At 18.9% G+C, this 14,906-nt stretch overlaps 1 protein-coding gene across 1 annotated transcript in view; it reads left to right on the forward strand.

Moving 5' to 3' along the window:
* The window catches only part of LOC117172367, a 504,467-nt gene that overhangs the window by 158,770 nt on the left and 330,791 nt on the right, over positions 1–14,906 (forward strand). The window contains exons 6-8 of the mRNA XM_033360222.1: positions 756–981; positions 4,526–4,771; positions 12,319–12,721. Coding sequence (XP_033216113.1) covers positions 756–981; positions 4,526–4,771; positions 12,319–12,721 — 875 coding nt within the window. The remainder of the gene's footprint in view (positions 1–755; positions 982–4,525; positions 4,772–12,318; positions 12,722–14,906) is intronic.

Here is a 14,906-nt window from a genome sequence, read left to right on the forward strand (position 1 = left end):
ACTGGGTTTGAATGAAAGGACAGGGAGTTTATGAAAAATGTAGGAGAGTAGAAAGTCGTGTCGAAGACGTGGCTAAGTGAAAGTGGATAGGAGAGAGTAGAGGAAAGGCTACTGAGAAGGTACAGGTAGGAGGTACAAAAGGCATTTGCCTTTCTCTTTAAAGAATATAAAAAGAGCAGGGAAATAGGAGAAATGGTGATGGTTATAAGGGAGTAGAAGAAAGGAGGGAGTAGAAGAAAGGCTAATAAGAAGTTACAGTTGGGAGGTACAAAAGGCACAGAGGGAAGATAAAAAGAACAGAGAAATAGAAGAAATGTTGATGGTTATAAGGGAGTAGAGGAAAAGCTACTAAGAAGTTACAGGTGGGAGATACAAAAGACAAAGGAGAAAATAAAAACAGTAGAGAAATAAAAGAAATCATGATTGTTATAAGGAAATATTTTAAAGTGAAGAAAAAGATTGAGATGGGCAGAAAGAACAAGAAAAAGAATTAATGGAAAAAGAGATAAAGAGAGGAGAGGTACAGATAGTAGAGATATGGAGGGGAAAAAGAAGAGTTAAGGGAGCTAAAGGAAGTGAAAAGAAGGAAGTAAAGGAAAGGTAAGATTAAAACTAATCATAGGGTGAGACTTTATTGAAGAAACAGGAGAAGGAGAAGAGAGAAGAAAAGGACTGGGAAAGATTTTGAAGACAAAGTAGTGAATAGAGAGGGAAAATTCTTTATCTTAAGGAAGCGTTTATTTTTTTAATTTTAGCTCCGGTTCCGGTAATGAGACAACCGAGAGTGCAACCGCCTCCTCGGCCTCACAGTGCGGATTTCCTCGAATACGAAGCGAATCGAAGACCTGATGAGCAAACTCCCGTTCAGTCAGGTAGTCTTCAAAATCAACCCAGAAGACCGCAGAGGCCCAAGTCGAGTTTGGATATAGTTAATCCCTCTGATACTCTCACCAACGACAACTATTTCTACTCTGAGGAGAGGTAAACTTTCAATTGATTAGATTAAATTTCTGACGGGGCATTTTTGACATGGAACGGGAATTTTTGAACAATTTGAATCCTGATTTAGAAGAAGGAAATTTTTAAAAATCTGTTCCAAATTTTACAAAAAAGAAATTACTATATTTCTGAATTATAATGTAAAATTTTGGAAGTGAATAGAATTCTAACTTTGAAGAGGGAATTTTTCTGCAAACTAATTTTAATGTTCCAAAACGAAATGTAGAAGTTTGTGAAGAAGATTTTTTCAATTTTCCGAGAATCATTTTTTTTTAATTCCAGTAAGTTTAAGCGATATTTCAAAGATTTGAAAAAAATTCAAAACTCATTTAAAACTTTTAATTATTTCAAAAAATTTTAAACCATATTTTTATTTTTCAAAATTTGGTACTAAAATTGTGTCTAGATTTCTAGGAAAATTTTTTATGATTTTTTAGTTTGAAAACTTAATTTTAAGAGAATTTTTAAAAAGACTTCTAAACATTTCAAAAGATTAAATATTTTTGCAGGAGCTGCTAGAAATTTGAAGAAAAATTCGAATGATTTTTCAAGAGAATAAAAAAATGTCTCAATATTGAAAGAAAATGTTTTCAATTTTGCAAGACTGAATTGTTTTTTTTTATTCTCGTTAGTTTAAGCGGTATTTTGATTTTTGCAGATTTGAAACCAAAATTTTTTTTAGATTTCGAGGAAAATTTGTAATAATCTTTTATTTTGAAAACGTAATTTTAAGAGAATATTTTTAAAAAGATTTAAAAAATTTTGCAGGAGTTTTAAAAATTTTAAGGGAAAATTCAAATAATTTTAAAAGATATTTATAAGTTTGAAAAATTATCAAAATAATAAAAAATTTGAAGAAAAAAAACTAAAGGTAAATTTTTGAAAATTCAGAAATAAAATTTTGAAAATTTGATTTTTTTTAAATTTTGAAAACGTAATTTTAAGAGAATATTTAAAAAGATTTTAAATTTTAATTTTTTTAAATTCTAGAATTTTCATTAAAAATTTTGAAATTATTTATTAATTTCCCTGATCAAGAACCATACTTCAATAATAAAAATAATTTTTTTCTTTTGAGTTTCCTAATAAAATTGCAAATGACTTTTTATTTAAAAAAATATTAAATTTGAGAAGAAAATTTCAAAAAATTTTAAATAATTGCCAAAAAAGTAGAATATTTTAAAGAAAAATATTTTAATTTTAAAAAAATCAAGTAACTTAAAGATCCATTTAGAATTTTTTCAAAATTCCAAAATTATTTTAAAATTTAAAAGATATCCGAAAATTTTAAACCAAATTTTAGAAGCTTCATAAGAATTTATTAATTTTAAACAATTCTAAAATCTTAAGAATTTTTGTTGCTCTTTTGAAAGCCTTCAAATATATAAAATATATAATAAATAAATAATATATAAAATTTATAAAAAATTTTTTTTGAAAAATGTTCACTTATAAATATCTTTTAAAATTATTCGAATTTTTCCTAAATTTGTTAAAAACTCCTGTAAAATTATTTAATCATATGAAATATTTGGAAGTCTTTTTAAATATTTTCTTAAAATTAAATTTTCAAAATAAAAAATCATGGTTAATGTTTTTAAGCATTTTAAGGAAATTTCTTTATTTTCATTAAATCTGTAAAAAAAATTTCAAAACTTTAGTTCGGAATCTTGAAAAATAAATATTATGATTCCAAATTTTTTTTATGTCTTCAAATTTTTTATTTTTTTGATAACTGTGTCAAAACTTCGAAATATCTTTTAAAACTATTCGAATTTTTCCTACAAATTTTAAAATCTGCAAAGTTTTCAAAAATTTTTAATAATTATTTACGACAATATGTCCAAATTCCTAAATTGGAAAATTCCGGAATAATAAAATGTGGTAAAACCCTTTGAAATAAAAAATATATTTTAAAGAAAAATGTTTTTTTTTTTAATCAAGTAACCTTAAGATATATTTATAACTTTTTCAAAATTCAAAAATAATTTTAATTTGAAAAAAATTCAAACAAAATTTACAAGGTTCATAAGAATTTTGAAAATTTTTAATATTTTGAAGCTTTTGAGGAGTTTAAAAGATTTTAAAGGAACGAAAAATCTTTCTTAAGTTAAAAACATTTTTCTTTAAAATATTTGTGATTCTTGGCAATTATTTAAAATCTTGAAAAATTTTATTTTAAACAACTTTAAAAAAACTTATTTTTCGTATTGATATCTAGTTCTTGAGCAGAGAAATTAATAAATAATTAAAAAATTATTTATTTCATTTGAATGCGTTTTTTAATACTTTTAAATATGTTTATAAATTTTAGGAAAAATTTGAATCAGTTTAAAATAAATTTAGGAATTTAAAATTTTGAAAGATAATTAAAATATTTAAAAACTTGAAGACTTTTTCAAAATGTATCAAATATTTTTAAAATTTCTAAAAGTTCTAAATACCTTTTAAACTAACTCGAATTTTTCTGATAATGTGGTAAAATCCTGTGAAATTATATATTTATTATTTTTAAAATTTCAGTAATTTGAATTTAAAATTATAGTTTTAAATTTGCAATTGTAAAACAATATAATCTTTGAGGCCTTGAAACTAAAGTTTTTTCTTAAACTAATTAAATAAATATTATAACATTTTATTTAAAAATTTCATATTATATCATAATAATTCTGCAGAAGATTTTAAATTAAAAAATTAAAAATTGAGTTAAAAATGTTTTTAAATAAACTATCTGAAATCGATACACCAGTAAATGGATAATTTCGGCAATTTCAAATGATTACAGTTTCAGAGTTCTGAATTTTCATGATGAACGCTATATTTTTCATTTGCCCCTTTCACATGGTTTAATTTTGCAATTAAAATTAAATTGGCTGAATTTTCGAAAGTATTATTAGGAATTTAAAAATTATTAAATTTTAATCGATTTAAATTTTATTCAATTAATTGCAATTTTTAAGGATTTGAGCATAAAAAAGTGTTAATATCACAATTTTTGACGACCAAAAGTTTCTTTGGTTTAAAAGGTTTCCATTTAAAATTACAATTTATTTTGAAGTTTTTAAAAAAATAATTCAACTAATTTTTTTCATTGTAGAAAAATTTGTCTAACTTTTAATGTCAATTTAGAATTTTATTATGTAAAAACAAATTAAAATTCTGGAATTTCAGAAATTATGACTTTGAAAGATTTAATTTATTTTTCAATGTCAAATTATCAAATTTTGATAGCTTTGAATTTAAAATTATTCAAGTTCAAAAGTTTTCAATCTTTAAATATTCAATTTTAAACGCTTCTAATTATAAAGAATTTTTAAAAATATTTAAAAAAATAAATTTTTTTTAAATTATGGCCACCCTGAAGTTGCTGAAAATCTAAATTAAATTTTAAATTTAATATTGAAAAAATAAAGAAAAATAAAGTAATTGTTTGAAATTTTTATTTAAAATTAAAAATAAATTTATGTGCAATATTTTCGATTGGCTTTTATTTCTTTTCTTTTTTTTTTTTAAATTTTTTAAATAGATACGCAGCTCAAATGCGACAAAGTGCTGTTTATATTCACCAAACACCTCAGCAACATCAACAACAAAGGAACCAATCACTCTCGAGAGCAACGACGCCTTCCAAATCGACAAATAGAGATCGAGATATCGAATCTGGGATCGGAACCCTTTCCGAAAATTCCTTTTCTGGCAACAGAAGGTCGAAAGGAGAACAGATACTTCCGCCACAAATCTTTAACAATCAATCTTTGCAGCGGCATAACGAGTGAGTTCATTAATTGTGTAAAAATAAATTTTTAATTAAATTTTCAGTTAAAAAAAAATTAATTTTTAATAAAAACAACGAATTTTCAACGAAATAGTTCAATATTTTCAAAGAAAGAGATGGATTTTTTAAATAAAATGAAGAATCTTAGAGCAGGATGAATAATTTTTTACCCAAACAATTTTTTTTTTATCAACATAGACGACTTTTGAATGAAGTTTTTGATTTTTCAACTAGAAAGGAACTTTTCTTTACCAAAAATAGACAAGTTTAATTCGCAACTAAAATTTAAAAATAAAAAAAGAGCTAATGTTAAACTACGTAGATTAATTTTCAACAAAAATAAATGCATTTTTAACTTTAAAAAATTTTTAAATTGAACGAAGTGGTTAATTTTTCGACTGAAAAGATTTTTTTCAACAAAAAATAGAAAATTTAAAATTTCAAATAGGATTTAAAAATTAATAAAAGGAAGTTTTAACCAAATAGCTCAATTTTCAAACAAAATAGTTGAATTTTCAAGTAAAAAGATTAATTTTTGACCAAAAATTTAAAAGTTCATTTTTTTCAACTAAAAAAATAAATTTTTAAACAAACAAAAATACTATTTTTTAACAAAACATTTCCATTTTTCACAGAAGATGCATTTTAATCTTAAGTAGAGAATTTTTAAGAAAAAAATTACTTAAAAAAAATAGTTTATTTTTACACAAACTAGATTAATTTTTAACCAAACATATAAAATTAAATTTTCAACTGCATAAATGAATGTTAAAACTACAAAAACACGATTTTTCAAGAAAATAGTTACATTTATAATCAAGGAGATGAATTTTCTGATATAAAAATAAATCTGTAATTAAATTCTCAGTTTAAAAAGTTAAATTTTCAACTAAAGTTTAATAATAAAAATAAACATTTTAACCAAAAATGTAAAAGTTAAATTTTATTATTATTATTAATATATTATATTAGCATTAATTTTAAGTTAAATCTTAAAATTTCTTTTAAAATATTTATAGCTTTTTTTTTAAAATAAAAAATAAATTTAAAAAATTAATTTTATTTAAAAATTTTTTAATATATTTTGCTTAATAATTAAAATATATTTAAATTAAAAATTATAATTTCTTATAAAATATTATATATATTTTGAGATCGTATACAACTTTTATAAACTTTTATAATTTATTTTGAAATATTATAATTTTTAAAAAACTTATATTTTTTTAAATCTTGTAAATTATTTTGGTATTGCATAATTTTTTAAATCTTACAATTTCTTGTGAAATATTATAAATTATCTTTAAATCTTATAATTTATTTTGAAATGTTATAAGTTTATTTGAAATCTTATATTTTTTAAATCGTATATATTTTTTAAATCTTGTTTTTTTTTTGATCTTGTAATTTTTTTAAATCTTACAATTTCTTGTGAATTATTATCTTATTATTTTTTGAAATCTTTTAATTTTTTAAATCTTACAATTTCTCGTAAAGTATTATAAATTATTTAAAAATATTATATATCTTTCAAAATCTTATACATTTAAAAAAATCTTTTTTATCTTATATTTTTTTAAATCTTGTATTCATTTAAATGTCGTAATTTTCTTAAATCTTATAATTTCTTAATTTATTAATGAAGAAAACGATTTTTTAAGAAAATAGTTACATAGTAATAGTGATATAAAAATAAATGTGTAATTAAATTCTCAGTTTAAAAAGTTAAATTTTCAACTAAATTTTAATAATAAGAATAAAAATTTTAAACAAAAATGTAAAAGTTAAATTTTATTATTATTATGAATATATTATATTAGTATTATGAATATATTATATTAGTATTAATTTTAAGGTAAATCTTACAATTTCTTTCAGAATCTTATAGCTAGTATTTTTAAAAAATTAAAAATAAATTTAACAAAATTAATTTTATTTAAAAATTTTTTAATATATTTTGCTTAATAATTAAAATATATTTAAATTATAATTTCTTATAAAACATTACATATATTTTGAGATCTTATACAAACTTTAAAAACTTTTATAATTTATTTTGAAATATTATAATTTCATTTGAAACTTTATCATTTCTTATTATATATTATAATTTTAAAAAACCTTATATTTTTTTCAATCTTATAATTTATTTTGAAATATTATATTTTTTAAATCTTATATTTTTTTTAATCTTGTAATTTTCTTAAATCTTACAATTTCTTGTGAATTATTATAAATTATTTTGAAATTTTATCATTTTTTTAATCTTATACTTTTTTTAAATCTTATAATCTATTTTGAAATTTAATGATTTATTTTGAAATCTTATTATTTCTTTTTAATTATAAATTATTTAAAAATATTATATTTCTTTTTAAATCTTATACATTAAAAAAAAATTTTTTTATCTTATATTTTTTTAAATCTTGTATTCATTTAAATGTGGTAATTTACTTAAATCTTATAATTTCTTAATTTATTAATTAAGAAAACAAAGGAAATAGTTACATTTTCAATGGAAGAAATGAATTTTCAACTATAAAAATAAATCTATATTTAAATTCTCAGTTCACAAAGTTAAAATTGCAACTAAAATTTAAAAATAAAAATTCTAACCAAAAATGTAAAAGTTATATTTTCAGCTACAAAAATGAATTAAAAAAAAATAATAAACTAGATTAATTCTGAACTAAATAGTTGAATTTTCAACTGAAAAAAAAAACATGTTTGACGAAGGATATGAAAGTTAAATTTTTAACTACAAAAATTAAATTTAAAACAAAAAAGAACGACCTTCCAAGAAAATAGTTACATTAATTAAAAAAAAAAAACACGATTAAAAAAATGATTTATTTTTCAACAAACTAGATTAAATTTTCAACCAAATCGTGAAATTTTAAACTAAAACAGATTAGTTTTAAACCAAAAATATAAAACTAAATTTTCAAATGTATAAATTAATTTTTAAAGAAAAAAAAAACAACGATTTTTCAAGAAAATAGTTACATTTTCATACAAAGAGATGAATTTTCTACTATATAAATAAATATTTAATTAAATTCTCAGTTTAAAAAGTTTAATTTTCAACTGAAATTTAAAAATAAAGTTTTTAACCAAAAATATAATAGTTAAATTTTCAGCTACAAAAATTAATTTTAAAACAAAATAAAAAAGCACGAATTAAAGTAATTTTAAATTAAAATTTTTATCAAACTTGATTAATTCTGAACTAAATAATTGAATTTTCAACTAAAGGAAATACATTTTAAACCAATCATATAAAAGTTACATTCTCAAAATACAAAAATTTATATAAAAAATAAATAAAATTTAATGAAAAAAATTAGATTTTCAACCAAGAAGTTAAATTTTCAAATCAAAAAGGTGATTTTTTGACTAAAAATATAAAAGTTAAATTTTCAAATACAAAAATTAATTTTAAAACAAAAAAGAACGACCTTCCAAAAAAATAGTTTCATTAATTAAAAAAAAACACGATCGAAAAAAAATGGTTTATTTTTCAAGAAACTTGATTAATTTTCAACCATATCGTTGAATTTTTAACTAAGAAAGAATAATTTGTAACAAAAAGTATGAAAATTGAATTTTCTACGACAAAAAAATGATTTTAAAACAAAAAAATGAGTTTTTAAAAAATAGTTACTTTTTCAATCAAAGAGAAGAATTTTTAACTAAATTAATGAATCTTCAACAAAGAAGATTAATTTTCTACCTAATAATAAAAATTTCCAACAAAATAAAAAGATCAGTTTTTAACCAAAGATATAAAAGTTCAATTTCCAGCTAAAAAAATTAAGTATAAAACAAAGAAAAAAAAAAAATTTTAACCATTTAAATTTAAATTTTCAACAAAAGGTAAGAACCTTTTACCAAAAGGATGAATTTTCAACGAAGAGGATTAATTTCCAACAAAATAAATTATTTTTCAACCAAGTAGTGGATTTTTTAATTGAAAAGATAAATGTTTTTAAAAAAACGTATTTTTAACAAAATAGTTAAATTTTCAACCAAAAAGCAAAATATTCAACAATAAAAGTTGAATTTTCAACAAAAAATGTAACAGTTTATATTTTCAGCAAACAAATCTTTTAATTTTCACTCAAAAGCAGCTGAATTAAACTAAAAAATAGGATTTTTCAAAAAAATATTTGAATTTTCAACCAAAATTGTTTAATTTTCTAATTGCTTTAGTCTTATTGATTTCTTGTGAAATCTTATAATTTCTTTTTTAATCTTATAATTTTATAAAAAATCTTATAATTTATTTTGATATTGCATAATTTTTTTCAATCTGACAATTTCTTGTGAAATATTAAATTTCTTTTTAAATCTTATACGTTTTTTTTAAAATCTTATCATTTAATATGATTAAATATTTTATTAAATTAATTAAATTGATTAAATATGATTATTTCTTCTTAAATCTCATAATTAAAAAAAAATCTTATATTTTTTAAATCTCTTAATTATAAATTATTTTGTAATCTTATTTCTTCTGAAATTTTATAGCTTATTTTAAAATCTAATAATTTATTTTGAAATATTATACTTCCTTTTTAAATTTCATGCTTTATTATTATATTCTTTTTTTTAAATCTTCTAAATTATTTTAAAATGTTATAATTTCCTTTGTTAATGTAATGATTTCTTTCGATATCTTGTAATTTCTTTCTTTTGTAATCTTATAATTTCTCTTAAAATCTCGTAATTATTATTTTTTTTTTATTTTATAATTTTTATTTTGTAATCTTATAATTCCTTTGTAATTTTACGATTTCTTTTGAAATCTTGTAATTTTTTAATCCTTTTTTCAAATCTTGTATATTTTTGTAATTTCATAATTATATATTTACTTTTTAACTCTTCTAAATTGTTTTTTAATATTACATTATTTTTGGAATTTTTAACAATTATTTTTAAATCTTACCATTTATTTTAAAATCTTTTTTTTTAATATTATAACTCCTTTTTAGTATTATTTTTTTTAATTTTGTAATTTTTTTAATCTTATCATTTCTTTTAAAGTATTAGAATTGCTTTGGAATTTTTTTTAATCTTGTATTTTATGTCGGAATTTCATAATTTCCTTTGATATATGAAAATTGCTTTTGAAATTTTATAATTTACTTGGAAATATTAATATTTCTTTTGAAATTTTACAATTTTTTTAATCTTATGTTTTCGTAATTTTGTATTTTTCGAAATTTTATCATTTCTTTGGAAATTGTATATTTGTCAACAAAAAAAAATTTAGAATTTGCCGCTTAAGTTTTTAGAAATTTTGTAATCGTTACATTCCTTTTAAATTTTATGATTTAATTGGAAATCTTATAATTTTCTTCAAAATATTGAAATTGTTTTTGAAATCTTATAAATTTCTTGGAAATATTACAATTTTTTAAAGCTTGTTTTTTTAGATCTTTTAGTTTTTTTGCAATCTTATAATTTTTTTTTGAAATACCATAATTTATTTTTAAATCTTGTCATTCATTTTGAAATATAATATTTCCTTTTTAAATCTTATAACTTCTTTTGAAATCTTATAATTTCTTTTGTAATTTTTATAATTTCTTCTGTAATATTATAAATTTTTTTCGAATCTTATACTTTATTTTCTAATCTTATAATTTTTGTTTGAAATTTTATAAATTATATTCTAATATTGGAATTGTATATTATAATTGTAATATTGTAATATTATGATTTTTTTGTTTGTTTTGTTTGTTTCTGTTGTAATATTTTTAAATTCTTTTTTAATATTATTTTCTTTAAATCCTGTAATTTTTTTTACATCTTATAATTTCCTTTAAAGTATTAAAAATTCTTCGGAACTTTTTTTTAATCTTGTATTTGTATTGAATTTTATGATTTCCTTTGATATATTAAAATTGCTTTTCAAATCTTATAATTTACTTTGAAATATTAATATTGCTTTTGAAATCTTGCAATTTAATTAATCCTTTTTTTTCAAATCTAGTATTTTTAAAAATTTTATAATGACGAGTAACGAGGCACTTTGGACGCGATCTTTGCGAGAGATTTTAGAATTTTGTAATCGTGAAATTTCTTTTTAAATCTTATAATTTGTTTTGTAATCTTAAAATTTATTTTGCAATCTTATCATTTATTTTGAAATCTTATAGCTTATTTTAAAATCCCATCTTTATTTTGAAATATTATAAATTACTTTAAAATCTTATAATTTCTTTGTAATGTTATGATTTCTTTTGAACTCGTATCTTTTTTTAATCTTATTTTCTTTAATCTTCCAATTTTTAATCTCATAACTTCTTTTTTAATATTATAATTTGGTGGGAAATCTTATAATTTCCTATGAAATATTCAAATTTCTTTTGAAGTATTAGAATTTATTTTGAAATCTTATGATTTATTTTGAAATATTTTAATTTATTTCGTAATCTTATAATATTATTTTAAAGTCTTATGATTTTTTTATTATATTATAATTTTTTGTGAACTTTTATAAATTATTTTAAAATCTTATAATTTCCTTTTGTAATGTTAAGATTTCTTTGAAAATCCTATACGTTTCTTTTGTAATCTAATAATTTCTTTCGAAATCTGATAATTTTTTTTTTTAATCTTTTAATATAAAGTCTTGTAGTTTCTCTTAAAATCTTGTAATTTATTTTCAAATATTATAATTTGTTTTTTAAATCTTATAAATTATATTGTTATATTGTAATTGTATATTAGAATTGTAATATTGTAATATTATTATTATTTTTTTGAAATCTTGTAATTTTTTAAATCCTTTTTTTTTCAAATCTTGTATATTTTTGGAATTTTATAATTATATATTTCCTTTTTAAATCTTATAATTTGTTTTCTAAAGTGACATTTTTTTTGGAAATTTTAACAATACATTATTTTTAAATCTTGCAATTTATTTTTAAATTTTATAGTTTATTTTGAAATCTCATCATTTATTTTTTAATCTTATAATTTATTTTGAAATTTTATATTTTATATTGAAATCTGATAATTTCTTATAAAATCTAATAAATTATGGCGAGATCTTACAAATCTTTTAAATTTTATACTTTACTTTGAAATCTCATTATTTATCTTTAAGTCTAATCATTTTTTTAAATCTTGTAAACTATTTTGAAATTTCATAATTTATATTTAAATCTTTTAGTTTCTTTTAAGATCTAGTAATTATTTTAAAATATTAGAATTTATTTTGAGATCTAATCATTTATTTTGAAATCTTGCAGTTTATTTTGAAATATTATATTTTTAAATCGTATGATTTTTTTATTATATTATAATTCTTTTGAAATCTCATAAATTATTCTAAAATTCTATAATTTCTTTTGCAATGTTATGATTTCTTTCAAAATCGTATAGTTTCTTTTGTAATCTAATATGTTCTTTCGAAATCTTTAATCCCTTTTTTTCAACTCTTGTATCTTTGTTTGGAATTTTATATATATTTTTTGATATTGTATATTTTTCAACAAAAAAAAATATAATTTTTTAAAAAATTTGCCTTAAAGCCTGGCGAGTAACGAGGCACTTTTGAGGCGATCTTTGCGAGAGAGAAGCTACGATCCGAGTGGCGTGACGAGTCGCGAGATGCTGATTCATAATGAAAGCGGAACCGTCCCGAGAAGGATGCCGCCGCGTGAGTATAACGACTCGTCCTCGATGGGAGGAGCCACGTCTCGGCCGACAGGTCTCGCGAGTAGTCACATGGCCAATCACGCTTACGCGAGCCCAGCCCCCGCGGCCTGCCATACCGGGCCCAGACGCTGGAATGAGCAGCAACAGTTCTCTAGGTCGGCATCAGCTCGACTACCGCGCACGAGACACCCGACTGTCGATCAGGACGACGACGACGATTATGGTGAAAGGTCGTCCAATAACGAGTCGCGGGATGGAGAACGCAAAATTCAACAGGTATTTTTATTATTTATTTATTTATTTCATATCCTTTAGAGGGCGTATTTATGTCTCGCAACGCTTTTCGGCTGGAGGAGGAGGATTCAGAATTATGCTTCCACTTGAAGTTGTTTTGAATGATCGTATCATTTCTTTTGAAATCTGATACTTTTTTTTAAATCTTATAATTTATAAAAAAAATCTTGTATTTTTTTATTCTTATATATTTTTAAAATCTTATCATTTATTTCGATATTGCGTACTTTTTTTAATTTTCTAATTTCTTGTGAAATTTTGTACTTTCTTTTGAAATATTATATATATTTTTTAATCTTATCATCTGTTTTTAAAACATACTTATTTTTTCATTTATTTTGAAATATTATAATTTTTTTTTAAATCTTATAATTAAAAAAAAATCTTATATTTTTTTTAATCTTATATTTTTTTTATTCTTATATATTTTTAAAATCTTATCATTTATTTCGATATTGCATACTTTTTTTTAATTTTCTAATTTCTTGTGAAATTTTGTAGTTTCTCTTGAAATATTATATATTTTTAAAAATTTTATCATCTCTTTTTAAAACATACTTATTTTTTAATTTATTTTGAAATATTATAATTTTTTTTTAAATCTTATAATTTAAAAAAAATCTTATATTTTTTTTTATTCTTATATATTTTTAAAATCTTATCATTTATTTCGATATTGCATACTTTTTTTAATTTTCTAATTTCTTGTGAAATTTTGTACTTTCTTTTGAAATATTATATATTTTTTTAAATCTTATCATCTGTTTCTAAAACATACTTATTTTTTAATTTATTTTGAAATATAATTTTTTTTTAAATCTTATAATTAAAAAAAAATCTTATATTTTTTTAAATATTATATATTTTTTTAAATCTTATCATCTGTTTTTAAAACATACTTATTTTTTAATTTATTTTGAAATATAATTTTTTTTTAAATCTTATAATTAAAAAAAAATCTTATATTTTTTTAAATCTTATATTTTTTTTTATTCTTATATATTTTTAAAATCTTATCATTTATTTCGATATTGCATACTTTTTTTAATTTTCTAATTTCTTGTGAAATTTTGTACTTTCTTTTGAAATATTATATATTTTTTAAAATCTTATCATCTGTTTTTAAAACATGCTTATTTTTTAATTTATTTTGAAATATTATAATTTTTTTTAAATCTTATAATTTAAAAAAAATCTGATATTTTTTTAAATCTTATAATTAAAAAAAAATCTTATATTTTTTTTAATCTTATATTTTTTTTATTCTTATATATTTTTAAAATCTTATCATTTATTTCGATATTGCATACTTTTTTTTAATTTTCTAATTTCTTGTGAAATTTTGTAGTTTCTCTTGAAATATTATATATTTTTAAAAATTTTATCATCTCTTTTTAAAACATACTTATTTTTTAATTTATTTTGAAATATTATAATTTTTTTTTTTAATCTTATAATTTAAAAAAAATCTTATATTTTTTTTATTCTTATATATTTTTAAAATCTTATCATTTATTTCGATATTGCATACTTTTTTTAATTTTCTAATTTCTTGTAAAATTTTGTACTTTCTTTTGAAATATTATATATTTTTTTAAATCTTATCATCTGTTTTTAAAACATACTTATTTTTTAATTTATTTTGAAATATAATTTTTTTTTAAATCTTATAATTTAAAAAAAATCTTATATTTTTTTAAATCTTATATTTTTTTTATTCTTATATATTTTTAAAATCTTATCATTTATTTCGATATTGCATACTTTTTTTAATTTTCTAATTTCTTGTGAAATTTTGTAGTTTCTCTTGAAATATTATATATTTTTTAAAATTTTATCATCTCTTTTTAAAACATACTTATTTTTTAATTTATTTTGAAATTTTATAATTTTTTTTAAATCTTATAATTTAAAAAAAATCTTATATTTTTTTAAATCTTATATTTTTTTTATTCTTATATATTTTTAAAATCTTATCATTTATTTCGATATTGCGTACTTTTTTTAATTTTCTAATTTCTTGTGAAATTTTGTACTTTCTTTTGAAATATTATATATTTTTTTAAATTTTATCATCTGTTTTTAAAACATACTTATTTTTTAATTTATTTTGAAATATTATAATTTTTTTTAAATCTTATAATTTAAAAAAATCTTATATTTTTTT

The sequence above is a fragment of the Belonocnema kinseyi genome, chromosome 5 (genome assembly GCF_010883055.1).
Source record: "Belonocnema kinseyi isolate 2016_QV_RU_SX_M_011 chromosome 5, B_treatae_v1, whole genome shotgun sequence".
Classification (NCBI taxonomy): Eukaryota; Metazoa; Arthropoda; class Insecta; order Hymenoptera; family Cynipidae; genus Belonocnema; species Belonocnema kinseyi.